Raw genomic sequence first — 24847 nt, 5'->3', positions numbered from 1 at the left:
CTCTCTCTCTCTCTGACAGGTGGGAGGACATGGCTGCCTGCGTCCGAGATCCATTTTTTTCTCCAATTCGTCCTGTCATTTTGGAGTTGCAGTCTTGCAGATTATCATCAAATGGCCTAATCTCAGTTTTCAACAATAATAAAGGTGGATTATTATTGAAAAATTTATTTCGGGGGTTTTTTCCCCGATGCCCTAACAAAATTTTGATAATAATTGGACCGATGAGTGTGGTTTGATATAACAATTTATACCTTCATGCAAGAAATAGATTTAACGGCAAGAGACGATTTATATTGTATAACTCTATGCAATGTGACAATGTCCTCGCTCAACCATACTGCTTAGACAAAGTTAACCGTGGCACCAGAATTTTGTTGGGTCGGTCTGACCAATTTTATTAAGATTTGGCCGTGACACAAAATTGCTACATAATCAATGGGTACATGTACAAGGGACACCATTCACAAAAGCTCTCGGCGAGTATGTGGGTCAATGGTGAGTAGTGACTGCTAGGTATTTTCGGATTACAGATCCTTCCATACCTTCTTCGTGTTGGCCTACTGATTGATTTGGAAGGAGAGAAATACTATGTTGTTCGATGGATGGTTTCGCAGGCCTAAGCAGCTATTTTGGGAAATCAAACATGAAGACTTACTATGAAAGCAAGCAGGAGTTTTCCTACCCTTTTTCTAAGGGAGTGTTTGAGAGGAGAAGATTGAGAAAATACGCAAAATAATTAAGTATTAACTATTTTAAATTTTAAAAATAGATTAATATAATTTTTAAAAGTAACTTTCATATAAATTTTTTTTGCAATAAACGCACCGTTTAATAGTTCGAAAAGCGTGCGCGTGTAAAACGGGTCAGAATCTCCCCTATCTCCCAATTATATTTAAGGCTGTGTTTCTAGCTATAGATATTATAGATTAAGAATTAGATGGTGTAAAATATAACAAAGAAATATGTTTAAATTTCATATGAATTAGATGCTATTAACCATGGTGTAAAAAATCCAATGTTTAATATACCTGCCTGAAAATTACAGTAACACTGTAGGAGCTATAAATATGTCGCATTTCAAACTGGGGTTATGATTGTATATACCGTTTTCAAACGATTTTATGGTTGAATGAATGAATGAATCCACAAGTCCACCCCAAAAAAAAAGAAGAAAACAGATATTTCCCTTCCCGTTCCGGCCGGCCTCGCCGCACCGCCTCTTCTCCCCCCTCACCGCCGGCCTCCGCGCCGCCTCGCTGCCGCCGCCCCCGCGTCTCCTCCCTCCCGGCCGACTAGCCGGCGGCCATCCCCGCTTCCTACCTACGCGTTGCATACCCCGATACCCGCCATCCCCCAAGAAGAGGCTTCCATCTGATTTCTGATTCGATCTGACCCCCCGTGTGGGGCGGGGCTGGAGTTGATGGAGAAGGGGAAGTCGGTGGTCGCAGAGCTCGCGGCGTCGCTGAGAGATGTCGAGGTCACGCCGCGCCGGAAGCCAGCGAGTTCGTTACCGGCAGCTTCGTTCTGTAAGTCCCCTGGTTTCTTCTTCTTATTCATCCGTCAAGACCAAATGAAATTGCTCGAATCTGAAGCTGTATTGGATTTTATATTTACTTTGCTTTTATTGGTTTAATTGTGTATTTATCATCGCCTGTGTTGGTTTCTAGCTTTAATTTGGTGCCCTAGAGTGATTGCTCACAGTTTACGTGATTGATTTGGCCACCGAAGTTCGTGTTCATGTTCTTGGTTGTGAACCAGTATATACTGTTAAGTTAAAATTCTAAGCTAATTGTTCGGTTTGGACAAGAAAGATATTGAGGGTTACTGGGTTAGGATTTTGTGCTTCAGTTTGATCACTCCATTGATGATATCCAAAAAGTTGCATACCACATCATGTGACGCGAACACTAATCCGTTAAGAATTACAGGAAAACAAAAGTGTACAATCTCATTTGTAGTAATATGATTTACAGACACTGCAAATTCTAAAGTACGGCAATAAACACACCAGTCTGAAATACTTAGTTATCTTCTTTTAATATGATCATCGAGATATGCAGATCCGAGCTTAAATTAGAAGTATAACATATACTGTCTTTTGTATATTCCAAATGTTGCAATATGAAAATTATGATATCCCCTGCGTCTATTGTAATACCTGAGCAATACAACCAAACTGGGACTCTTCTTTATAGCTTCTACAATCAGCCTAAAATATGTAACTGGATCTAGCAGGGTGCAAATCCTCAATTTTGAAAATTATGTCGGGCAAGTACAAGATTGTAGATGACAGTTGGTTTCTCTTGAACATAGAATGGAACCCCATATCCATTTATTTCGAGTGAGAATGAACTTGGACAAGCTATAATATTATTCTTCCTGACCAGGCTTCATTTGCTGCTGACAGTGGGCTCTATTCTTTTGAACGTTCCAAGAAGTTGTTGAACAGTGATACTCATCAGTTTTGCCCAACTTGCTTTATCCAGTTGTATGTGTGCGTATGTGCTGTGTACATTAGAATGATTGACTCATTTTTTTCCCTGACTGTCCTTGTCTGTGCCTTATGTGCTATTATACACACACACTAACCTGCACATTTGAACTGCATCAGATTCTCCAACAAACAAAGCTAGACCTCGGAAATTGGTTAGTTTGTGCCTTGGCATCCTCGGACAGCATCTTGAAGATATCATAACTGATATTTCCGAATTTTCTACCTTCTTTCCACCCCACATAAAGGTACATGTGTCTCGCCTTTGCAGGGTTTTGCTGTATTGCAATTTTATCTCATTCCCGTAATAAACTTTGTACTCAAGGGTTTCAATTGATGATATACCGTGCCAATATTTTGTTTATAATTGAAGACTGCTTTACTGTTGATGATAGAAAAATGTTATTATTGTAATTACTTTAGTTAATTGTTCAAACCGTTAATTTCTTCTGTTGATTATATAAAGTGCTCTGCCATCTCTGTGAGTTGTATGAGAGGCATTTAAGAAACACTGAGAATCTTTATTTTGCTTTTCTTTTCTTGTTGTTGAATCTTGATTTAAATAGCACAAAAGGCATACATCTAAACCTTAGGAACATTAAAAAGCCACGACTGCAAGATTTTGTATAACCAAAAGTCGTGTGGTAAGGAAACTACTGCTAGAGATATTTAGCTCTTCAGTTTTATGCCTGCTTGCATCAATAGCTAATTGGGAAAATCTTCTTATGGTACACATTATTGTGTTTTATCACATGTTTACCCAGTATGAGCATGCAAATTGACATTATATTTACTGCATAATGTGACATCATTTTTTTATTTATATTTTAGTATCCATTGTTATACATGCATGTCACACTGATAGTTGAGCTTATTGTATGATACAGCTGGCAATTTTGTCCATTGCAAGGAGAAGAAGGCTTCTAAATGATGAAGTTTTGATCTCTCTTGCTGATAGTTCATGGGAGATCCTAGATATATCTGGCTCTGATGTATCTGATATTGGTCTGGCTACTGTGGCAAATATTTCTAATAATCTGTGGGCTATCGATATTAGGTAAGGCTTGCTATTATGCTACTAATTGCTTGGTGAAAGTTAAGTAACTATTCCTTTCGATGAATTCATCATGTTCATGATATATCTTCTCATGCAGTCGCTGTGAAAGAATAACTGCTGCAGCTGTTTCTGAGGTTATATGCCATTGCCCATCCTTGGAGATATTGAGATGCGGGTACGAGCTCCAACAAAATACATCTATAAGTCAATGGGTAGTATTAATTTACTTCTATCAGGCAATTTAATTTATTCTTTCCATGATTTTCCCTGTCATGTTTTTTGTGCATTAGTGTGAATTTCTTGGTGTTGATCTGGCTGTTCTGAATTTATGATCCATTCCTGTCGAAGTTTCAATTACATGGCTGAAGTCATTTTGTCCCATGAAAGTTCATATGCTGAGTTGGTGGTCTTCGAGAAATTTGGATTCTGAAGTTAGCTATAAAATTTACACTTTATGATAACCCCATAATGATAATTGAAGTTGCTGAAAAATGACGTGTGTGGATGTTTTAAACTAGATTATGTGGTTCTTCATGGGTAAATAACAAAAAGTAACTTCATTTAATGATCGATCACTTTGGATGCCAATAATGCATGTACTCATATCACATGTGCATGCAGGTGTCTTTCTGTACTGCGTATGAGTTCCCAGCCTAACTTATTTTACCGAATATCTAGTCGAAGCTTTCATAGAAAGTTGTTCTTTGCTCTGTAGTTTGTTCATGCTGGCAATTCTTATGGATTTCAATGTTGACTATGCAAAGTATTCTGCATAGCAGGATATGAAAACGAGCTTAAATCCCATGATTGCAGAGGCTGTCCAAGAAGTGAATCCACCGCGCGCAGATCTGTGTATCTCTTGAAACCCAAATTGAATACTCTTGAAGAGGACTCGTGGGAAGAACTTGATACGGTAGAAATTGGCGGGGGTGCAGAGTCCTTAAGATGGCTAGTTTGGGTATGCATGCAAACTCTTTTCCTTTTCTAAATGGATGTTATGATGTGTTGACTGCATTCAGATTTAATTGATGCATCTCTTGTGTTTCATATTTTTCTTGTTTTATAGCCAAAGATAGATGATAACTCAAAGGAAATTATATCTATGGAATGCCCTCGTATTACTGTCAACCCACAGCCATCACATTTTGACCTTCGTGGACACAAGGTCCCAGCTGAAGCTCTGGCAAGTGTACCACTGGATCACTCCATAATCGCAGATATTGACCCCAAAACATGGGCTGTTGCTGCCGCCCCTCGAAGACCCACCGTTCCAACCAACCCAAATGCGCCCCCTGAAATTCCAATCGCCGAGAAGTTCAGGCTAGCCTATGTGGAGAGAGAAGCAAGGTTGGCCCCAAAGAGAGCCAAGAGAGAACGACAGCAACGCCGTCGCGCCGAAAGGGAGTACCTGATGAACGACATCAATGCCAAATCTGTAGCGCTTGCAGCCCAAGTGAGCAAATACCTGCGCAAGAGCTAGTGGCAAGCCTTAGTTGTGTACTCTTGGTTGTTGTATGCATCACAATTGTCTGAATACAAGAAAAAAAAATCGTGGGTTTGTGACAAAAAAGAATAGGATTGTTGCATCCCAGTGTTTCAGGGTCACGCTTGGCGTCTGGAGTTCTGGACACAGTTTTGTCATAGTAGCTTATATAGCAGTGTGTATACTTTGTACTACTGATCTTTCATGTGTGGAATCATGTCAACATTGAACAAAAGCCTACAGGCAATCAGGCATTCTGTGCCTTATCAATGATCACCTGTCCTTTACCATCAGTTGAAGGTTTCCTTATGCTAGGAATCACAGTGACTAGTGGTATCAGTTTGCACAGTTCTTATTGTGGAAGCCATAAAAATATGATGCTGAGGGATTTTGGATTAAAATCTGAATACTAGCTCTGTTCTTAGTACCAGAACAACAAATTCGGATCTGAGGATCTCCAGATGCCGAAACTACAAATAAAAAATCTACACACACACAAAGAAGTAGAATCTTTAAGAAATCCGAAGTTATTTCTCCTGAAATTAACTCCTAAATCAAGAACAAACGAAAGAAGACAAATCTGCACAGATCTAAAGAAGTCTAAAACAAAGAGTGGAGCAGGCAGCCTGAGGAATCAGTCTGTCAGTGCGCGGCGAGCATCTCCGACGGCGCCGCCACCGCGAACGCGTCCATGAACACCTCGGCGGCGTCCGCCGCCGTCGTCGGCGGCGGCGGCAGGAACACCACGGTCCTGGCCGCGGCCAGCTTCTTCCGGAGCGGGTACCTCGGCCCCCTCACAGCCCCAAGAAAATGCGGCACGCCGGCGCCATCTCCCGCCGCCGCGGCGGCGGTCGGGGGAGGCGAGGACGGCGGGAGCGTGCGCGCGGGCGGCGACGCGGGCACGGCCACCGCCGCGGCGGCGGCGGCGGACCGGAGCGAGCGGGCGATGACCTTGGAGTCGCGCAGCCGCGCGAGCGCGCCGGGGCGGAGGAAGCGGTGGTGGTGGAGGCGCTCGTCGGCGTGGGCCAGGGCCCCCGGCGGCGAGGACCTCCGCGACGGGGAGCGCAGCAGCAGCTGGCGGCGGTGGTGGTGGCAGTCCATGGGAGAGGGAGACGCGTGCGCCATGGCGGATTCGAGCGCGGGGAGATTTGGAGAATTTGGGCGCGGAGGAGGAGGAGGAGGAGCGAGGCGGAGGTTGGAATTTATCGCCGCCGCGTGGAGGGAAAGCGAGGCGGGAAGGTGAAAAAAACGCGCCGGCGTAAACAGCGGCAGCTAGATTACGCCTCCGGTATAGCGTTTACGTAAACCTGTGGTACACATTCCGCGCGTGCGTGGGAGTCCCGTTCGGGCCGTTCCTTTTCAATCGGACGGTTAGGAAAATGGAAAGAGTACACCAAAGGTCCCTCAACTTGTCATCGGGATACAATAACGTCCTCGAACCACAAAATCAGATATACATGGTCCCTCAACTATAGTCCCTCTGTGGTTTCGGTTTTATCCGGAGTGGCGGCTGAATCAGCGTGGGACCCATATGGGCCCTACATGTCAGCTGGCTAGAGGGTCCCACGCTGACTCAGCTGCCACGTCAAACAAAACCGGGTTGAAAATCACCGAGGGACCTCGGGTGATTGGTTTTGTATAGTTGAGGGACCCCGCATATCTAGTTTTGTGGCTCGAGGATGTTTTTTATCCCGATGACAAGTTGAGGAATCTTTGGTGTACTTTTTCCTAGGAAAATTGCAAGTGGCCCGGCCCGTGGTGCAGCCCAGTTGGGCCATGTTCCGTTTAGTTGGGTTGGGCCTGGAGTTATCTGGTGGTGGCTAGATGGCCCAGCCCACAAAGAATTTACATTGGTTCAGACGAAAGTACTACTGAATTCACGAGGAATTCGTGCCCTCCCAGAAAAAAAAAAATCTTGAGCCATTCATATGTGTTTTGGAACGCATTTGAAATTCAGAACAGCATATCTAGTATCTAGATGGAGTAGATTGAAGAGTGAAAAGGCTCTGCATATATGTATATATCTTGGTAACAATGCACAGAATACATTAGATCCTTACAAGTTACAACAAAAATGGCAACCTAAAACATGAGAAAAAGTAGATCAGCCTATGTACCCTCAACCGTCACCGGCAGTCTCAGTGAAACCACGGTCTGCATAGTTGGTGTATCGGTGTATGGTGAGCCCCAATCACAAAATTGAGCCTAGCTTAGCTACTATTGCTACAAGATGAATCTAATACATTTTCTGCACAATGTACAACATGTTCTGATCTGTTATACAATGTAGCATTCAGCTAGTCATGTCAGATCTTCCGGTGGCCCTGCTTAGAAAGAAGAAATCCAGAGAGATTTCTCGCTTTCTCCACATCTATTGTGCACCCACTGCATGTTCTCCACAGAGTCACATATGCCACTGCATTTCCAATCAAATGACACTGCGCATGTATTCCCTGCCTGAGCTTTCCATTCGCAATCTGTGACCGAGAGACATGGTTTCAAATTAGTTGCGCACAAGAACAGTAATGCGTGAAAGTATAGGCGGGTTTTATCAGTGCTGTTATGAAATATAGCTTTGGGTTCAGACTTTAGAGCAAGTAATGTAAATCCTCAAGTAAACCAGGCAACCATTCTGAACCGAGAGAGATTGCAAAATAACGTAGGCTTACCAGGTGGAGTACCACAACAAAGTCGGCGCTCATCAATATGCTCAACATCTAATCCTATGAACCAGGCTCCCAAAGACACATCCTCATTGATGTACTTATGCAAAACACGTCTGGCATTATTGAATTAGCAACAAGTTTAGCCTTAGCAAGAATTAAGTAATATTATAACAGTGAAACATATGAAACAGTCAGTTCAGATGCTGGCTCACTTGTTTATAGATATGTAAGTTGCCAAATCTTTTGAAATAGCATACAATTGACCAGTTGCATGCCGGAAATACTGGTCACCAAATTTCCAATGCTCAGGTTCATAGTACCTCACATCTCTGAACAGTGGTAATCGCACCTTAACCACCAGGAAAAGCATGATGAAGAAACAAGGAGAATATTTTATCTTCTTTTTACTTACTTGTCAGATAAGACGGGACCGGACTTCATGCATCCAATATATACTCTGGGCTTCTTAACATGATTCGATAAAATCTGTCCGAGTGTTGCTGCAAATATATAACAATTTCATGTTATAAACAGGATGTCAAGATGTTGCTGAGCACACATTTTTCATATACAAAGGCCCAGACTTGACAGAGCTTTCCCTGGGTCCTAAGGAAATAACACACAAGACAGCATCGGAGTAAAAATCAGCCTATAAGCACTTGGCCCTTTCGCAATACTTCTACCAAAAAGGGCACTGACGTTGACAACAAATGGATATATTAAGAGCTTTAGAAAGAAACATGACAGTCAGACATAGATTACTTTGTACAACCATACAGATTAAAAAGGACACATGTTCAACACAAAGACTTCACCTATATTAACATGCACATCATCGTCAACCTTCACATAGAAGTCAGCATCCCATAAAGAAACAGCTGTAGCAAAGTATGTCTTGGTTTTGCCAGACAATTCAAGGTATCCTTCAACATGGTCCTAACAGAAGTGGACAGGACTGACATTAGGCACAGCAAAAAGGTATGAAGTTCAAACTTCGAAAGTACTCCAACATGAGTTCAAAAAGGTAATGGAGCAGCTAGTTCTTCGTAAACCACATAAGCAGAATATTACTATTCTCATGAAATCTCCATGTTTTCTTTCCTCTGCCTTGATTGCTCTCTCCACAATGCCACCTGAAATAGCACTGGAAAAAACATAACCCGTGTTTACATTCTTGATGATGCATGTATTCCCAATAAAAGTGATAAAAAAATGGCTGTGCAGTTGCTAACATATATTTTTTTCTCATCCTGTCCATCCTTGGCCTATGTGAAATGGTTAGATAATTTATGAATTTAAATACTAATAAAAAGTTGCTGGAAAGGATAGAGTCCAAAATGTTTTGAATTGTTATTTCATTTATGAATTACGTGCGGTGATGCAAAATGTGTTTATTGGACAATAGCCCAGGATTTCTTTCCCCTTGAAACCACCATGCATCAAGGCTAACACAGCCAGTTGGACTATATTCATATGACAAGGCGCAAAGTATGAGAATATTTAGGTTGATAGAGAAAAATCAATGAAGTGTGGAATTTATGTTGCAGCACATGTCAAAAATATATATATTTGCACACCTGTGACCAATAACAAAACGGATTACGATCCCCTTCTCTTCTTCTAGTTTTCTTCTCTTTATTCCTGTCCCCATTGTTAGCTGAACATTAGTACTCCATATTATAAGGATCCAGAACAAACGGAGAAAAATCCAAACACTCTGGTGCAAAAAAAGACCTTGAGGCATCCATGTGTTACGGATAGAATCCCTTCTCTGTCGACTGCTAAAAGCAGTATTAATGCCTATCACCATAAGATATTTCCGCCTTCCTGTAGAGTCCGAACCCTTATGCCCTTCTGAAACCGGAGAACCACTGAGAAATGATTCCTGCAGAGTTCTCGCAGCGGAAAGTTCTGTCTCCAGTTTTGCTATTGTCTTATCCAAAGTCCTGCAGGAAGGAGCCATTTTGGTTTAATTATGAACAAACACCATTATGCTTACTGGAAAGACCAAAGAGGAAAAAGGAAAAAAAAAGTATCAGTGCAATCACATACCATACAGCATGATGGGTATCTTGGGTTTGTAGGATCTCACTGTAATCTCGTTTTACATTAACCTGATGACACGATAGCATGAAACCAGAAATTTGCATATACGCCAGTGTGCTATATGATAGTGGATAAATGGTGATGTAAAGAGTATTCTAAGGCAGCAGTCCTAATGCTGCGACGGTCTTGCAGGTGGTAGAGAATGATGGTAATCTTTATTGTTTAGCGGGGGCGTCTGCCTCCAAAAGTTTCTTAGTGGTTCGGCAAGCCTAGGCACCTAATTGGCCAGGGTTGGCCGGGGCGTGGGTGTGTAGGAGGGATTTGGTCTCTCCTACTTTGTATTTTTTCCTTTTTTTTTCTTCCCTTAATGAAATGAAATGCAATTCTCTTGCGTTTTCAAGAAAAAAAAATAAAGAGTATCTATCTATCTATCTATCTATTATATTATTAAAACAGCCTTGAAAGGAGGCACCACGTTCGCTGTGGGGGCTAGAAATTCCCACATTAATCGAAGAAAAAGAAAAAAAGAAAAAGAACAGTCCAAGTAGAAGTCCAATTTAAAAATAGCTGAAATTCGGAATTAAAAATAAGCAATATTGAAAGAAGTTTCCATATAAGAACCCAATACGAGATTAACCAAAATTCGAAATAAAAATAAAATAAAATCCAAAATTAGAAAAGGAAAGGAGAGTCCAAGTAGAAGTCCAATTTAAAAATAGCTAAAATTCGGAATTAAAAATAAGGAATATCAAAAGAAGAGTCCATATAAGAACCCAATACGAGATTAATTAAAATTTAAAAAAAAATAAAAATAAATCCGAAATTATAAAAGGAAAGGAGAGCCCAAGTAGAAATACAATTTAAAAATAGCTGAAATTCGGAATTAAAAATAAGCAATATTGAAAGAAGTTTCCATATAAGAACCCAATACGAGATTAACCAAAATTCGAAATAAAAATAAAATAAAATCCAAAATTAGAAAAGGAAAGGAGAGTTCAAGTAGGAATACAATTTAAAAATAGCTGAAATTCGGAATTAAAAATAAGGAATATTAAAAGAAGAGTCCATATAAGAACCCAATACGAGATTAATTAAAATTCGGAATAAAAATAAAAATAAATCAAAAATTAGCAAAAGAAAATAAAAGAAGAGTTCAAGTACGAATACAATTTAAAATTAGCTGAAATTCGGAATTAAAAATAAGCAATATTGAAAGAAGAATCAGTATAAGAACCCAATACAAGATTAATTAAAATTTCAAATAAAAATAAAATAATATCCAAAATTAGAAAAAAATAAAAGAGAGTTTAAGTAGGAATACAATTTTGAAACAACTGAAATTAAAAAAAACATTAAAAGAACACAATACGGTATTAACTATTTTTTTAAAAAAAATAAATTCTGAAATTAGAAAAGGAAAAATAATATTTAAATTAGAAATACAATTTATAAATAACTAAAATTTGTGATAAAAATAAAGACTATTGAAAGAAAAAACCATCTAAAACACATCACAAGATAAATTAAGTAACAGGCCTATAAAAGAGTAGAGTGATGGCGGTTGATACGCCATATAAAAATTGTTAATAAAACAACAAATAGAATCCTAATGACGATTATAAGGAGGGACATCAGGCATGCCGTGAAGCAAACAAGTAAGACAGTAGCTGGGACTTCTAGAAAGTAAAAAAATAAACCCATTGATAATCATATTCGATTTTTAAAATCTCAATGACAATAAAAAGGAGAAGAAGCGGGCGGGCGTATAAGAGTATGGTTGCAGAGCCGCCGACGGTTGACGGGACTTCTAGAAAATAAAAAATGAATTCCAACGATAGTTATGTTCGATTTTTAGAATCACAATGACAATAAAGAGTAGGCGACGGACGGGCTGTAGAGGGGCATAGTGGCATCGTTCAAATTTTAAAGGTTCGGAACTTCCAAAAAGTAAAAAAACCTAATGATAATCATGTTCGATTTTAAAATCTCAATGACAATAAAGAAGGGAGGCAGCGAGCGAGCTGTAGAATAGTACAATGGCAAAGCCGCTGACGGTTTGACGGGACTTAAAGTAAAAATGAACCCAAACGATAATTATGTTCGATTTTTAAAATCTCAATGACAATAAAGAGAAGAGACAGTGGACGGGTCGTAGAGGAGTATAATGGCAACGTTTGACGGAACATCTAGAAATTATAAAAACGAAACCCAATGTGACAATAAACTCTAAAACTATAAAATCCAAATTTTAAAGATTCCAAAAAGAATGAATAGAAATAGTGATAGATCAAGTAAGCAAATAAAGAAAGAGATGACATAAGGGGTAGCAATTGGTGTGACTTTTAAAAACTATATAATTAGAAACACGAGGATGATAATGGTGTGACTTTTAAAAACTATATAATTAGAAACACGAGGATGATAAGGTTTGGTCTTTCAAAGCCTTAAGACAATGAGATAGCTATTTAATAAATTTTAAGTAAAATCATACTAAAAATATATTATTTTGTTTGGGTGCTAGCCGCGCAATTACGCGGACCACCCAGCTAGTTCTAATTAAAGAGATAATATGCAATTCGTTCTTCGCTATGTGACATATGCAAATACTGTCAGGAATTACTTGTGGTTGGGGAATGGTACACCTTAGCAGAATTACAGTCTCCAGCAGTAAGCTCATCCTCCTTCTCTCTCCTTCCATTTGGCCTGGCAACTTCAGTAACCTCAGGCAGTGTCCACATCCTGTAAAGAAGGGACTCTCGAATCAAAAGAAACAAATTGCTCATCATCTGCATCCCACATTCCCTCCCCTAAAAAACTAAAATCCAAGAAACGGAACAACAAATCTTGCCCCCGAGACCAGTAGCACTATTCCAGCCCTGGAGCTAAGCAGAATGAGCCAAGAAATGTGGAGCTGAAGTGACCTACCTGTCGGTGAAGAGCAGGCCGAGGAAGAAGCTCCCGGTGCAGAGCAGCAGGACCCATCTCCTCGCCACGCCCCCGTCCCCTCTCCTCCAGCTCATGGCCGCCGCCGCCGCCGCCACCCACCAGCTCAGGGAGAGTGAGGAAAGAAAGGGGGGGAATCGAGAGCAACAAGGGTCTTGGAATTCAAAACCATATCCAAGTCTCAGCTGCTGCGAATGCGAATGCGAATGCGCGTGGTGGGTGGGGGAACCGTGGAAGCGAGCGCTGAGCGAACGGCAACGAAACGAACTGGAAGGAATGCAGTGCGGAGGCGGAGGCGGAGGCGTGGCGGGTGGGCCGGTGCCGTACACAAATGCCAGGCCGTCGCGTGCAAGCCGTGTTAATTCGCGCCGAATTATAATAATTCAGCTTAGAATTATTATAATCTAAATTATTAAGTAATAAACTGAAACAAACAGATAGCTTATTATGATAGATTATTATAATCTATAAGTTAGATTACTATAATCTAATAATCCACTCTAAATGTGCTTTTTTAAATTGTTGGGTTGCTAACCGCGAACAAACAGCTAATAATCCAGAGAAATAAACAGCTAACCGCTTATTCTATATCGGCTTATTATAATCCAGCTTATAGTAATCTGGCTCAATAATCTAGACTATAATAATCTTAAGCTGAAACAAATAGAGGCTTGAAACTCTGGCACTTAGCTAATGAGCGAGCGGTCAATAATTGGCCAAACAATCAAGGTAACTACTACCAGTCACTCAGTCAGGCTGTCAGCGTCTCCCAAACTCCCTCCATCACATTAAAAAAAATTAACAACTTTTAGCTACGTATACCTTAAACCACACTTGTTGAGCTATATACTTAGGAGTAAGGACTTGTGAATTGTGATGGATATATATGGGTGAAGCTTTGTTGGGTTTGCTAGAATATGAGGGCTTTTTGGGAGCTTCAAATTGTGAGAAGCGGCTGGTTGGAAGCCACCTTATAAGAATCTGAAAAAGTTATGTTTTTCAGCTTAAGTTGTGTTTCCCAGCTTCTAGCTTTTAGTTTATTTTCTAAATTTTACAACTACATCCGCTCAGAATCTGGACCAAAAGCTGAACTGTTTTAGGGATCTTCTGATTCTACGAGAAACTGCAGCAGCTAGAAGCTCCTCCAAACAGGTCTGAAGTGTGGTTGGTAGCTTGTTTGAGCTAAAGCCTGATTTAGATTTTTGAAACTGTTTTTTATCGGCGTTTTCGTCACTCTGTCTTCATTTTTCAATCGATAAGAATAGTTTACAAGTATTGTTTTTGTTTGTTACTGTTTGATATCCCTCTTTAAAATGGTCTGATATCAAAGTACTGGTATATATCGGGTATGTTACTTTGTGGTATAAGGCCCTATGCAAACTGATAGTAGAGTGTACTAGGCCTGACACCTATGTGGATCATATCTGCAAGCAAATATAAACGGAGGTGATGCCAATGGCGACGGTGGGTGCCAAGAGGTATACGTCGGATCCCTTTCTAGTTAGTTCCCATTACTCCTCGCTTCGCCTAACTTCACATGCTCCCCGCCTTGCTCCATGTGCAACTAGGTCCCCATCATCGCGTTGCCTTGTGGTTACGATGAGGGGAAGGTTTCGCGAGCAACCTAGGATGTCATCGTGCCATCTATAGATGGTCAAATGGGCCGTCTGGCCCAGCACGGCCCAGTGCCTGGGCCGAGGTCAGTAGGGCCGGCACGGCTCGACCTACACGTCGGGCCGTGCTGTGCCAGCCCACGGGCTACACATAGTCCAAGGCACGGCCCAATAAGACTTGGGCCGTGCCGAGCCAACCCGAAGGCACGATAGCCCATCGTGCTTCTCCATAGAATAAGTCTATTTTTTATCTTAGCCTCAACTTCACACACTCTTTGTCTTAGCCTCAACTTCACACGCTCTCCGTCTTGCTCCACGTGCTACTAGGTCTCCATCGCTGCGTCGCCTTGTGGTTACGAGGAAGGGAAGGTTTCACGAGCAACCTGGGATGTCATCGTGCCATCGTTTCCGATGCCAGTGGGGTAGAGCAACTCATCGTTCTTAACAGCGCACCCACGTCAACCAACCTCCTTGTTCTTCTCCCAAGTCGCTGATGTCAGTATTGCTGGTGTCGTTCCCTAGCATGGAAAAACTCATTATAAAGGAGCGGCAGTGGGCATGCGTACCCTCACACGAGGAGGAAGGATAGGATCCCGCCCTCTAGCATTTCTCATGGCATACCTCGTTATCTTACGCCATTAATTTTGTTAAGCTGGCACTCTCTCCATTTCAGGCTATAAGATGTTTTGACTTTGATGAAAGTCAAACTGCTTTCAATTTGACTAGATTTATAGAATATAGTAATATTTACATTACCTAATTAGTTTTATTAAATTAATAATTAAATATAATTTTATAATAAATTTATCTTGGGTCAAAAATATTACTATTTTTTTATATAAACTTGGTCAAACTTGAAAAAGTTTACTTTGACCAAAATCAAAACGTCTTATAACCTGAAACGAAGGGAGTAGTTGGTTAAGATCGACTAATTAGTGCGCATGCACTCTCCAGTCGATCGTATCCTACAATTATTAGTCTTTAGCTTCTAAACCGCAGCCAAAAATAGTACCCTCCTGTCCCTCCAAATCCGGGGGCCTTTAGATGCGCATAATATGTGAATCTAATTGATGGACTGAAACATAGACTAGCCACTGATCATCAAGACGTACCAGTCCAAATCCCAATTACTACTAAGCACTGCCTAAACATAGACAATAACACACATAAAAAGTGAGAAAGATAAGCAAAGGAAGGATCAAGTCAAACGTAGCTAGCTGGATGAGTCCATGGCAAGAATAGGAAAAAAAAGCGCGGGAGAATCGGTGAGATGAGCTAGCTTCCCATGCCATGCATGGCGGGCGCGGATCCGGCAGCTGCGCCACGCCACCCGCCTCCTCCTCCCCCCGCCATTACCGTCGCCTCCCTCCTCCTCGCCTCCCCCCTTTGTCTTTCTCCTCCTCGCCAGGGAAAGGCCCCCCCGCCGCCGCCGTCGTCGTTCCAGCTATAGCTTTCCCCGCCGGCGGTGGCGATCGATCGATCCTCTCCTCGTCGGTTGATTAGGGTCAAGAATTCTTCCCTCTCCCAGCTTGGTTGAATTTCTTGGTTTGATCAAGGGGAGGAATTAATTGAGAGGTGAATTAGTTCGCCGGAGTTTGTTTCTCTCTCTCTCTCTCTCCTCTTCTCTGAGCTGAGAGGGGGAGGAGAGAATCAAGTGACGAGTTATAGTATGGCGAGGAGCGGCGGCGGCAATGGTGGGGGAGAAGGTGGCGGCGGCGGCGGCAATGGCGGTGGCGGGGGAGGGTTGAAGAAGGGGCCGTGGACGCAGGCGGAGGACAAGCTGCTGGTGGACCACGTGCGGCGGCACGGCGAGGGGAACTGGAACGCCGTGCGGCGGGAGACCGGGCTGCAGCGCTGCGGCAAGAGCTGCCGCCTCCGGTGGGCCAACCACCTCCGCCCCGACCTCCGCAAGGGGCCCTTCTCCCCCGACGAGGAACGCCTCATCCTCCGCCTCCATGGCCTCCTCGGCAACAAGTGGGCTCGCATCTCCTCCTACGTAAGCAACAACCCATCTAATCTCTAATTTCTTTCTCTCTCGAGTTTGATCAATCATGGCGGTGGCGTGGTGTTCGTGGCGTGCAGCTGCATGGGAGGACGGACAACGAGATCAAGAACTACTGGAACACGCGGCTCAAGCGGCGGGTGCGCGCCGGCTTGACGCCGTACCCGCCGGAGATCGAGAGGGAGATCGCGCACCTCCGCGCGCAGAATCTCAACCTGTCCGCCGAAGGCGGCGGCGGCGGCATGCTGCCGCCGCCGCTCCTCCTCGACCCGAGCAACCCGTTCGCCTTGCAGCAGGCGCCGGTGGTGGCGCCGTCGCCGTCGGCGTCGCAGGCGAATTCGCCGCCGCTGATCAACCAGAATTACCCGCTCCTGAACCAGATGCAGGGGCTGCAGCTTCTCCACCTCGCCAACCACCAGCAGGCGCCGCCGCCGCCGCAGCAGCAGCAGCAGCAGCCGGCGTTCCACCACCACCACGACGGCGGCGGCGGCGGCGGCGGGTTCGTCTCGTCGGGGCTCCCGCCGCTGCCGAACAGACCGCGCGAGCTCCCTTCGAACCAATTCGAGACGGCGACGAGCGGCGGCGGCGGCGGCTGCGACGCGCTGCTCGAGTCGCTGCTGCTCGGCGACGACCACCTCCTGCCGCGGCCCAACCCCGCCATGCTCAGGGTGGGCTCCATGCCCGAGCTGATGTACCGCGAGCCTAGCTCAAGCCACGTGCTCCATGGCGGCGGCGGCGGCGGAGGCGCCAGCGACAGTGACGTCACCTCGCAGTATCCTCCGGGAGAAGAGGACCCGCATTATGGCGGGAGATGGGACTTCATCTTCGGTTAGTTCATCCAAAAATTTCGAAATTTTATTTTCATTTCCACATCGATAAAAAAAAGTTCGAGCAATTTTTGTGAAATTATATATACTTTTCATTCTATAAATGAAAAATTATATATTAGACTACAGATTTATGGTGCTTATCACGAAGCTACAGATTGGCCATTTTATCTTAAATACATATCGCAGTTATCACAAAACTACATATTAAACATCAATCATAACACAAAACTACAAAGTTTATTTTAAGTTTCTAAACTCTAAATTCCATATTTTCCAGATAGCCCGTCTTAGATTTGTCATCATATTTTTTCCGATGGTTTGATCAAAGTTTTTTTTTTCTCGAACGGTTAGTTGTTGTCGACGTTTTATATTTAAAAGAAAAGAATGTCCTATTTTAAGGAAAAAAACAGATTCATACCTTAGAAAACACTATTCAATGGAAACCAGAGGAAAACCACAACTACAACCACACTCTAACAAACCTACCAAGACCGAGAAAAATGAAGAAAGGCGAAGCCCAAAGCAACCATCGATAAAGAGCTCGTCGATCAAAGTTTATATAGTACTGTTAAATTTACTTTAGAAATTCAAGCTTCAAACACATATAACAAATCAATCGATGGAACTGACACCAATCACCTCATATCAAATCTAGCATAGGGTGAGCGATCATCATCAGTTCATCACAACGGCGATCGATCCATCGATCTCACATCTTGTTGCATTGGGGGAAACCGATGATGCAGAGGACGTGAAACCCAAGAGGAAGGCGGCGAGCGCGGTGGAGGAGGAGATCTCCGGCATGTTCGGCATCGCCCCGGGCTCCATCCCGGGGGAATGGTTCAGCCCCGGCGGCGTCGGCGGCGGCGCCGCCGCCGCCGGCGGGTCGTCGGCTCCGTCTCCGGGGCCGTCGTCCGTCGTCACCACCGACGACGACTTCACCCTCGAGATGCAGCAGATCATGTCGTCGCTGCCGCTGCTTCAACCTGAAGAGCATCATAACTGGAACGCATAAAGCTTTGGAACAGCAAGATGAGAGATGATTTGGTAGTGAGAGAGAGAGACTGTAAATCGGTTCTGATGAGCAGTGAGAAAAAATGTTGGTTCTTGTTTTTTTTTGTTTGTACTGGGCCTTATTGTCGGATCTGTCACGCGCTCTGCCTTTTGAATTGCAAACTGTTTTTCGTTATTGCTATCAAGGAATTAAAAGGGTTTCTCGTAGTTGATAGTCCTTGTCTAAATCAGTGAAGAGATTCAAGAAAATTCAGCTGATATATTGGAAATCCACTCCAGCAACTGTAGAGTATGTTCCTTGTTCACAGGATTGCCGCGTCATAATTAAAAGGCTCCATCGTTTGTTGGCATATTTACAAACGAGAAATAATAATTTATGAATAAAACTTATATATACATTAACCACCAGGGAGTATGTATGTACTGTTGCAACCTTCAACAGAGGAAGAGAGAATGCGACGAAACTATTCGTGTAAAATTCTGCAAAAGTGCCACGAAACTGTTCAACTGTTCAATTATTGTGCTAAATTCTGCAACAGTGCCACGAAGAGAGAAAAATAACCATGATAGCGCAATACTGTCTTTTTGCGTACCAGGGTCATATTTGATATCTCCTGTCGTTCGGTTTTTGGGATTGCCGAATTTTACTTGGCTTTATGGAAGGGTTATTTATATAGAATTATAGATGTTTCATTTAAATTGTCAAAACTGTTACTCCTATTCAAGAATCTGTAGTCATTTAACTCCCATCTCACATGAAGAAAGAGATGAAGCTGATGGGGAGTCAAACACAATGTAAGGACTTTTTCATACTCCCAGCAAATCAGAAACTTAACTTGCGAAAATGATAGTTCAACACAAAATTATGCAACTTATCACTCGAGAAAAGAATCTGAAACTACAACACTGAATTGATTGATGGATGAGTACAACATGCATCTATGATCTCAGGAAGCCCATTGATATCATGTGAATGCAGCAGCTGCAAGTAGGTTCTACCTGGTAAACAGGAACTTGAGCCAACTACACCCTCTAAACATTCGGCAACTCATCATCGGCAGATTAGATTTTTTTTTTTTTGACCAAGGGCATTACGCCCCTATTTCCATTACTAGAAATGAAAGAGATTACAAGATCAAAGTCTTACAAACTGAACAGAAAAGAAAGGACAGAAGCCAGCACACCAGCTGTTTTTGACCATACAGGGACTATCCAGAAGGCACAGAATCAGCAACTGCATAACAAGACTTCCAGGACTAACAGGAGCCATGAACCCAGCATCCAAACAATCAACAAAGCATACTCTACCCCCGCCAAAAGATCAGCACTGCAGTCTCCCCGTCGGCCTCCATCCAAATCTAGAGTTGTACACATCACTTGCAATTTGCCTTATGAGCTTGGCCCCCAAGAGCAGCTTTCTTTGATCTGCCTCCCACTTCTGCAAAAGAGCCTAGGATTCCATCCAGTGGCAAACCAGGAAAACTACATCAGTGGGATCATTAGGCAATTTTTTATCAAAACAACCTTTATTTCTAGTTTTCTAGACAGCCCAGATTACAGCAACAATACTAGTTACAATCAAGTTTTTGGTTTTGTTTGAGAAAGCAGAAAGCCAAGCCCCAAAAAGGTGTTGGCAGTCTTTAGCTGTTTTGAGATCAAAAGCACATTGTATTATATTCCAAATTAGTCTGACAAGAGAGCAATCAAAGAAAAGGTGTTGAATTGATTCATGTTTGTCCCAAAATTGACATTTTGTATCACCCTTTCTCCAACCTCTCCTAAACAAATTGTCCTTAGTCAGAATCTTGCCTCTGAAAAGAATCCAAATGAAAATTTTAATTTTCAAAAGAATTTTGAAACCCCAAATTTTCTTAAGAGGAATGTCTATTTGTTGAACACACAGTGCATTGTAGAAGGATTTCACACTGAAGACCCCTGTTTTTGTCAGATTCCAGACAAGCTTATCTCTCACCCCCTCCTCAACCTGAATCCCTTCCACATAAAGTTTGATTTTATTCCAGTCCCTCAATTTGCTTCCATACAAAGACCTTCTAAACTTTATAACCTCCAAACCTTTGTTTTTAATCTCAGCCAAGAAATATGTTTTGAGAGAGTAATGTTACAGAGAGTAGGGAATAAGTGAGCCAGAGGTCTGCCCCCGAGCCAACTATCTTCCCAAAACATAATGGACCTTCCATCCCCCACTTTCTTTGTGCAAAAATTATAGAATCTCTCCTTTACTTCCATCAAACCTTGCCAAAAGTGGGAATCACCAGGTTTAGGTTTCTATATATACATTGTTTTCTTCTTCAGGTATTTATCCCTCAACACCTCCTGCCACCACCCTTCCTCATTCTCAAGTTTTCCAAATCCATTTTCCCAAAAGAGCTTTATTCATAAGATCCAAATCTAGGACATCCAAACCCCCCGATCTCTAGGAGTACAAACTCCCCTGATCTCTAGGAGTACAAATCACATACCACTGTACAAGATGATATTTCCTAATCCCCTGATCTTCTTACCAGAGCAATCTCCTTCTAAAGAAATCCATCCTTTCCTTCACACCAGTGGTAAGTCTATAGAAAGATATCATATATATAAAGGAACATTACTCAGACTAACATATAAGAGCATCTATTCAACTCTTCAAGTTAAAATTTAGCTAACACAAGAAAAAAAATAAGCTCCAACAGACTCTCCATCCGAATGGCCAAGCCATCCGGATGGCCAAATTGCTTCTCCGGCTGCCCAAATGTAGCCAGTCTCCTAGCCAAAAATGGTTCCCACCACCACTCCTAACCCCATCCTTCCTCTCTCTCTCTCCCGTCCGTGACACAAAGCACGCGGCGCGCCCAGTGAGCTCAGCGACGTGCCTCCCTGAGGCGCGCAGAGAGCAGCTGCACGAGTAAGTCCATGGCCGTGGTTCAGAGGAGCAGCCAGAGCAGCGCGTTGCCGGCGGCCGCGCCAGCCTGGAGGTCGCCCTCGAGGTTGATAAGCTAGGAGCATCCTAGCACCACTGAGCTGCGAGCTCACTACTCCAACCACTCTAGATCACGGGTACGGCGAGCACTACTGAGAAATCGACCAGGAGATGAGTCTATGGAAGCATCTGGCCGCGGCCGGAGATGGCGAGGTGGAGACGGTGGTCGAGCTGCTCGCGCGCGTCCGGGGGATGGTGCCTCCGGCGCCGGGCGCGGCCGACGTGGCGTCGGGCATATCGAGGCGAAGAACCGTGCGGTGGATGGTCTTCTCGAGGCGCTCAACAAGGACGAGAAAAGCGTCCTCTCGGTGCTTGGCCGCGCCAATGTCGCCACTCTGGTGCAGCTGCTCACGGCTCTGGCGACCAAGGTGCGGGAGAAAGCCGCCACGGTGATATGCCAGTTTGCGGAGTCCGGCGGCTGCGAGGGGCTACTCGTGTCAGAGGGCGCGCTGCTAGGATGCGCGGGGAGCCGCCCGCCGCCGCCTCGCGCCTCGCGTTCTGGGAGCCGTCGTCGCCACCGCCATAGCCTCCCGCCTCGCGCCTCGCGGGGAGACGTCGCCGCCACTGCCTCGCGTGCGCGGGGAGCCGTCGTCGCCGCCGCCTCCCGCCTCGTGCGCTGGGAGCCGTCTGGCCACCGCGAGGCAGTCGAGAATCCGATGCGGGAGAGGAGGAAGAGAAAGAGGAAGAAGGAAGAAGGAAATGGAGGCTGACATGTGGGTCACTTTTTAATTTTAGATATGTAAATAGAGTCTGTTGAAATGAACCCTTAGTTCGACTATCCAGATCAATTGGAGAGTTGACTATATGAGTATTTGGAGAGTCTAATTTAGAGATGCTGTAACATGAGCAGATTAGATATTTGGATGCTGCAAAAACGAAGAAAATATAGCATTTGGCTCAGATCTATATCAGCTTTATCAGTCATGAATTCTCAGAAGCAGAACTGGCGTTGAAAGCTGACGGTTTGTATCATCACTGCCACTAAGAAGCAAATCTTAACAAACCAAAACGCTAAATATTTTGGAGAAAATATGATAGCTGAATGAAAGGATCATATATATCCATTCAAATTATTAAAAAAATCATATATATCGCATTCTCTCAAATTATATCCAGTTCCGATCCTTGTTAGCTGTTTTCCTTTTCTTTTCATGGGTCATTTCTCAGATCAAAACAACACAATGCGAAGTTTTAAGACATGTCAACGATTATCTTTTGTTGTTGTGATCTCTCCTTCCATGTCTCCGTCCCGTTCTCCAGCAGTCCGATACAGCAAAACTTTCTGATGATGCTTGAGTTCCTCTCTGAATTCTGATCATCAGCAGAGTCTCTCTGAGGCTGAAGTTCCTTTGTGATGCTGAAATAAAACATCACTGTCAATCAAAAGAACCGGTCCTTAATTCGTTCATATGAACAATTGTAACATCTGAAAACAGTCCTGAATAGCTGTGGCAATGCAAGTTTCCAACTAGCTGGGAGTGCAACTGGCAACATGGTGTTCAGCTGTTCAAAGAATTAGACATTCAACATTGAGTTGCCAGTAATTGGAATTATTAAAACCGTTTGCCTCAGTAATTCCTGGGATTATTAAAACGTTAGCCTCAAATCAGTGATTGAATATTCAATGCATTTCCATGAATTTCGTTGTGTCAGTTATACACGACAACTACAAAGAGCTGAATCACCTATCATCAACAAAAATCTCAAAATCAAAATGGACGGAGTATATGCTAGAAGAATGGAACGAATTTCGTGCTGTCATTTAACTCCCATCCCACGGTTAATAGAGACGAAGCTGATGTCAACACACAATCTCCGAGCTTTTTCAGCCTCCCGGCAAATCAGAAACTTAACATGCGGAAGGATAGTTAAACTCGGCAAAAAAAATTATGCAAATTACTCAATGGACGAAGAAAAATCCCTGAAAATACAAAGGTACAACATGAAGGTCATCTAATCTAATGACCTCAGGTAGCCCGTTGATAACATGTGAATGCAGCAGCTACAAGTAGGTTCTTCCTGATAAACAGGAACTCGAGCCAACTACATCCTCTAAACAATGGGCAGCTCATCATAGGTAAAATTATTAGATGATGCTATTAGTTCAAACAAATGATATTATATGCTAATAGAAGAGATACAAATGATGCTAACGCAATGGGTTATTCCTATGGGAAAAAAAGTAGAACAGCAATCGACTCAGATCTGAATCAGCTTTATCTGTCATGAATTATCAGAAGCAGAACTGGCGTTTAAAGCTGAAAGTTTGTATCATCACTGCCGAAGAGCCAAATCTACCAAATCTAACCGTAAATCTAACAAACAGAAACACCAAATTTTTAGAGGAAATACGATAGCAGAATGGAAGGCTCATATTAAGAAATTCAACCATTATTTTTTCCCTTAACTTCACGGTTTAAATCAGAAGCGCGGGTAAATGTCAAATCACTGCCATCAGCTATCAAATCTCCCAAGGAAAAAGAGAATTAGGAAACACAAAAAAAAACATTTGATTTTTGAAATGTATCCATTACGCTGACACAGATCAATCACATGCTCGAAGCATCAAGACCTGCAACACTGAATGGTATGGTGGATCTAGCACAGGCATTGGGGCTTCCTTCTTCAGGCGATTTGAATCCGACAAGCCCGGGGTTAGCACCGTGCAAGAACACAACTCGAACAGATAAACAACAGATCACCCAAAAACAAATAAGAAACTGATCTGCACAAGAGATTGAACTGTGCGCAAGCAACAATCGTATTGCCTACTGGAGCCATGGCAACAGAAACGATTTCTTGACGCGTCGATCTATCCCCTTCTCGCAGAGATGGCTGGCACCATGGTGATATATTGGTGCCCCCACCTTAACAAGAACAAGAGAGGACGATTCAACCAAAAAGAAAAAAAAAACACACATGAACTTATGAACATGAAAAACCAACAAGAGCATGAGCGGAGCAGAGATAAACGGAAGCACGCGAGGCGGCGGCGGCGATGGAGGCTGGCCCTTGGAACCCTAGATGGTGAGTGGGGACAGTGGGTTAGCAACGTACTTATAGCCTCCATGGCGGCGGCGAAGGGGAGGGAGCCAGGGAGAGGAAACCTAGAATCTTTGGGCTTTATGGGCCAAGTTGTTGTTTATTGGGCTTCATTTTAGACGGGGAAAAGTACCGAATTTCCTATTGCGCGCCTGCGCCAGCAAACGAAGTCGCGCGCGGTTCCGGCCCAGCCCACCACACGATTGCGCAGCGTCGCAGAGCAGGAAGGTCAGTAGGTGGGGACACACGTTCCCATGCTTAGATAAGATTGGATTAGCGTAATCAGGTTTTGACTAATCACGATCTGAATTACGGTGACAATTCTTTTTTTCTTTTCGCATAAAGGTTGTTTCCTTTTTATTACTACAAATTTCAAAAACTTATACATAATATTCAAACTTTCAAATAAAATTTAAAACCTTCTAAAAAAAGTCATATCCAAAATTTAAAACTTTTAACTTGAAAGTTGAAAACTTTCAACTTAAAATTTAAAAGCTTTCTTCTCAAAATTTGAAACTCTCAACTCAAAATTTGAAAACTTCCAACATAAAATTCGAAATTTTCATCTCAAAATCAAAAAATTTCATATTTAAATTTAAAACTTTCAACTCAAGTTTTAAGAACTTTTAACTCAAAATTCAAAGTTTTCATCTCGAAATTTAAATACTTTCAACTTAGAT

General features: G+C 43.0%; 4 protein-coding genes and 9 non-coding genes across 15 annotated transcripts; 2 read left to right on the top strand and 11 right to left on the bottom strand.

Annotated features, from left to right (window-relative positions):
• Positions 1–1144: 1144 nt before the first annotated feature.
• LOC127778069 (uncharacterized) lies at positions 1145–5324 on the top strand. 2 transcript variants are annotated; one of them, XM_052304713.1, is made up of 6 exons: positions 1145–1526; positions 2612–2739; positions 3379–3548; positions 3646–3723; positions 4362–4506; positions 4615–5324. In XM_052304713.1, exons 1-6 carry the CDS (start codon positions 1421–1423, stop codon positions 5026–5028), a joined length of 1041 nt encoding a protein of 346 aa, XP_052160673.1. In that variant the 5' UTR covers positions 1145–1420; the 3' UTR covers positions 5029–5324. The 2 variants fall into 2 exon arrangements, with proteins under 2 accessions (XP_052160673.1, XP_052160675.1); XM_052304715.1 differs by lacking the exon at positions 1145–1526 and adding an exon at positions 2329–2494.
• A 113-nt stretch (positions 5325–5437) lies between these two features.
• LOC127778070 (uncharacterized) lies at positions 5438–6190 on the bottom strand. Its single transcript, XM_052304716.1, has one exon. The coding sequence runs from the start codon at positions 6154–6156 to the stop codon at positions 5674–5676; it is 483 nt and encodes a 160-aa protein (XP_052160676.1). The 5' UTR covers positions 6157–6190; the 3' UTR covers positions 5438–5673.
• An 810-nt stretch (positions 6191–7000) lies between these two features.
• Positions 7001–12975, bottom strand: LOC127777822 (probable beta-1,3-galactosyltransferase 2). The gene is made up of 11 exons (XM_052304442.1): positions 12669–12975; positions 12386–12482; positions 9750–9811; positions 9432–9643; positions 9275–9338; positions 8769–8841; positions 8513–8633; positions 8110–8197; positions 7910–8026; positions 7701–7810; positions 7001–7508 (listed from the first exon to the last, which is right to left on the bottom strand). The coding sequence occupies exons 1-11, from the start codon at positions 12761–12763 to the stop codon at positions 7360–7362; spliced, it is 1188 nt and encodes a 395-aa protein (XP_052160402.1). The 5' UTR covers positions 12764–12975; the 3' UTR covers positions 7001–7359.
• Positions 12976–15699: 2724 nt separating this feature from the next.
• Positions 15700–18349, top strand: LOC127776043 (MYB-like transcription factor EOBI). 2 transcript variants are annotated; one of them, XM_052302359.1, is made up of 3 exons: positions 15700–16295; positions 16382–17129; positions 17878–18349. In XM_052302359.1, exons 1-3 carry the CDS (start codon positions 15969–15971, stop codon positions 18144–18146), a joined length of 1344 nt encoding a protein of 447 aa, XP_052158319.1. In that variant the 5' UTR covers positions 15700–15968; the 3' UTR covers positions 18147–18349. The 2 variants fall into 2 exon arrangements, with proteins under 2 accessions (XP_052158319.1, XP_052158320.1); XM_052302360.1 differs by having other exon boundaries at positions 17787–17884.
• Positions 18350–18870: 521 nt separating this feature from the next.
• Positions 18871–18977, bottom strand: LOC127778140 (small nucleolar RNA snoR97). The gene has a single exon (XR_008018413.1). It is a non-coding gene; the product is annotated as a small nucleolar RNA snoR97 (small nucleolar RNA).
• Positions 18978–19089: 112 nt separating this feature from the next.
• LOC127778180 (small nucleolar RNA Z278) lies at positions 19090–19204 on the bottom strand. The gene has a single exon (XR_008018447.1). It is a non-coding gene; the product is annotated as a small nucleolar RNA Z278 (small nucleolar RNA).
• Positions 19205–22015: 2811 nt separating this feature from the next.
• On the bottom strand, positions 22016–22107 carry LOC127778178 (small nucleolar RNA Z223). The gene has a single exon (XR_008018445.1). It is a non-coding gene; the product is annotated as a small nucleolar RNA Z223 (small nucleolar RNA).
• Positions 22108–22870: 763 nt separating this feature from the next.
• On the bottom strand, positions 22871–22975 carry LOC127778199 (small nucleolar RNA snoR97). The gene has a single exon (XR_008018465.1). It is a non-coding gene; the product is annotated as a small nucleolar RNA snoR97 (small nucleolar RNA).
• A 114-nt stretch (positions 22976–23089) lies between these two features.
• LOC127778179 (small nucleolar RNA Z278) lies at positions 23090–23204 on the bottom strand. The gene has a single exon (XR_008018446.1). It is a non-coding gene; the product is annotated as a small nucleolar RNA Z278 (small nucleolar RNA).
• Positions 23205–23317: 113 nt separating this feature from the next.
• On the bottom strand, positions 23318–23411 carry LOC127778177 (small nucleolar RNA Z223). The gene has a single exon (XR_008018444.1). It is a non-coding gene; the product is annotated as a small nucleolar RNA Z223 (small nucleolar RNA).
• An 80-nt stretch (positions 23412–23491) lies between these two features.
• Positions 23492–23579, bottom strand: LOC127778143 (small nucleolar RNA U36a). The gene has a single exon (XR_008018416.1). It is a non-coding gene; the product is annotated as a small nucleolar RNA U36a (small nucleolar RNA).
• A 65-nt stretch (positions 23580–23644) lies between these two features.
• LOC127778148 (small nucleolar RNA snoR134) lies at positions 23645–23794 on the bottom strand. Its single transcript, XR_008018419.1, has one exon. It is a non-coding gene; the product is annotated as a small nucleolar RNA snoR134 (small nucleolar RNA).
• Positions 23795–23867: 73 nt separating this feature from the next.
• Positions 23868–23999, bottom strand: LOC127778142 (small nucleolar RNA snoR111). Its single transcript, XR_008018415.1, has one exon. It is a non-coding gene; the product is annotated as a small nucleolar RNA snoR111 (small nucleolar RNA).
• Between the last annotated feature and the right edge of the window lie 848 nt (positions 24000–24847).

Source organism: Oryza glaberrima, chromosome 6, assembly GCF_000147395.1.
Source record: "Oryza glaberrima chromosome 6, OglaRS2, whole genome shotgun sequence".
Taxonomy (NCBI): domain Eukaryota; kingdom Viridiplantae; phylum Streptophyta; class Magnoliopsida; order Poales; family Poaceae; genus Oryza; species Oryza glaberrima.
This window is presented reverse-complemented; position numbering and strand designations above follow the sequence as displayed.

Bases quoted from the DNA above. Each gene is read 5' to 3' on its own strand.
- LOC127778069 (XM_052304713.1), top strand. From the start codon at position 1,421: ATGGAGAAGGGGAAGTCGGTGGTCGCAGAGCTCGCGGCGTCGCTGAGA. The intron at 1,527-2,611 runs GTAAGTCCCCTG...GAACTGCATCAG, and splicing joins GTTACCGGCAGCTTCGTTCT to ATTCTCCAACAAACAAAGCT. The intron at 4,507-4,614 runs GTATGCATGCAA...CTTGTTTTATAG, and splicing joins CCTTAAGATGGCTAGTTTGG to CCAAAGATAGATGATAACTC.
- LOC127778070 (XM_052304716.1), bottom strand. From the start codon at position 6,156: ATGGCGCACGCGTCTCCCTCTCCCATGGACTGCCACCACCACCGCCGC.
- LOC127777822 (XM_052304442.1), bottom strand. From the start codon at position 12,763: ATGAGCTGGAGGAGAGGGGACGGGGGCGTGGCGAGGAGATGGGTCCTG. The intron at 9,339-9,431 runs GTCTTTTTTTGC...CAATGGGGACAG, and splicing joins TAACACATGGATGCCTCAAG to GAATAAAGAGAAGAAAACTA. The intron at 8,842-9,274 runs GTGTGCAAATAT...TGTTTTTTCCAG, and splicing joins CGTTTTGTTATTGGTCACAG to TGCTATTTCAGGTGGCATTG.
- LOC127776043 (XM_052302359.1), top strand. From the start codon at position 15,969: ATGGCGAGGAGCGGCGGCGGCAATGGTGGGGGAGAAGGTGGCGGCGGC. The intron at 16,296-16,381 runs GTAAGCAACAAC...CGTGGCGTGCAG, and splicing joins GGGCTCGCATCTCCTCCTAC to CTGCATGGGAGGACGGACAA. The intron at 17,130-17,877 runs GTTAGTTCATCC...CCGATGATGCAG, and splicing joins GAGATGGGACTTCATCTTCG to AGGACGTGAAACCCAAGAGG.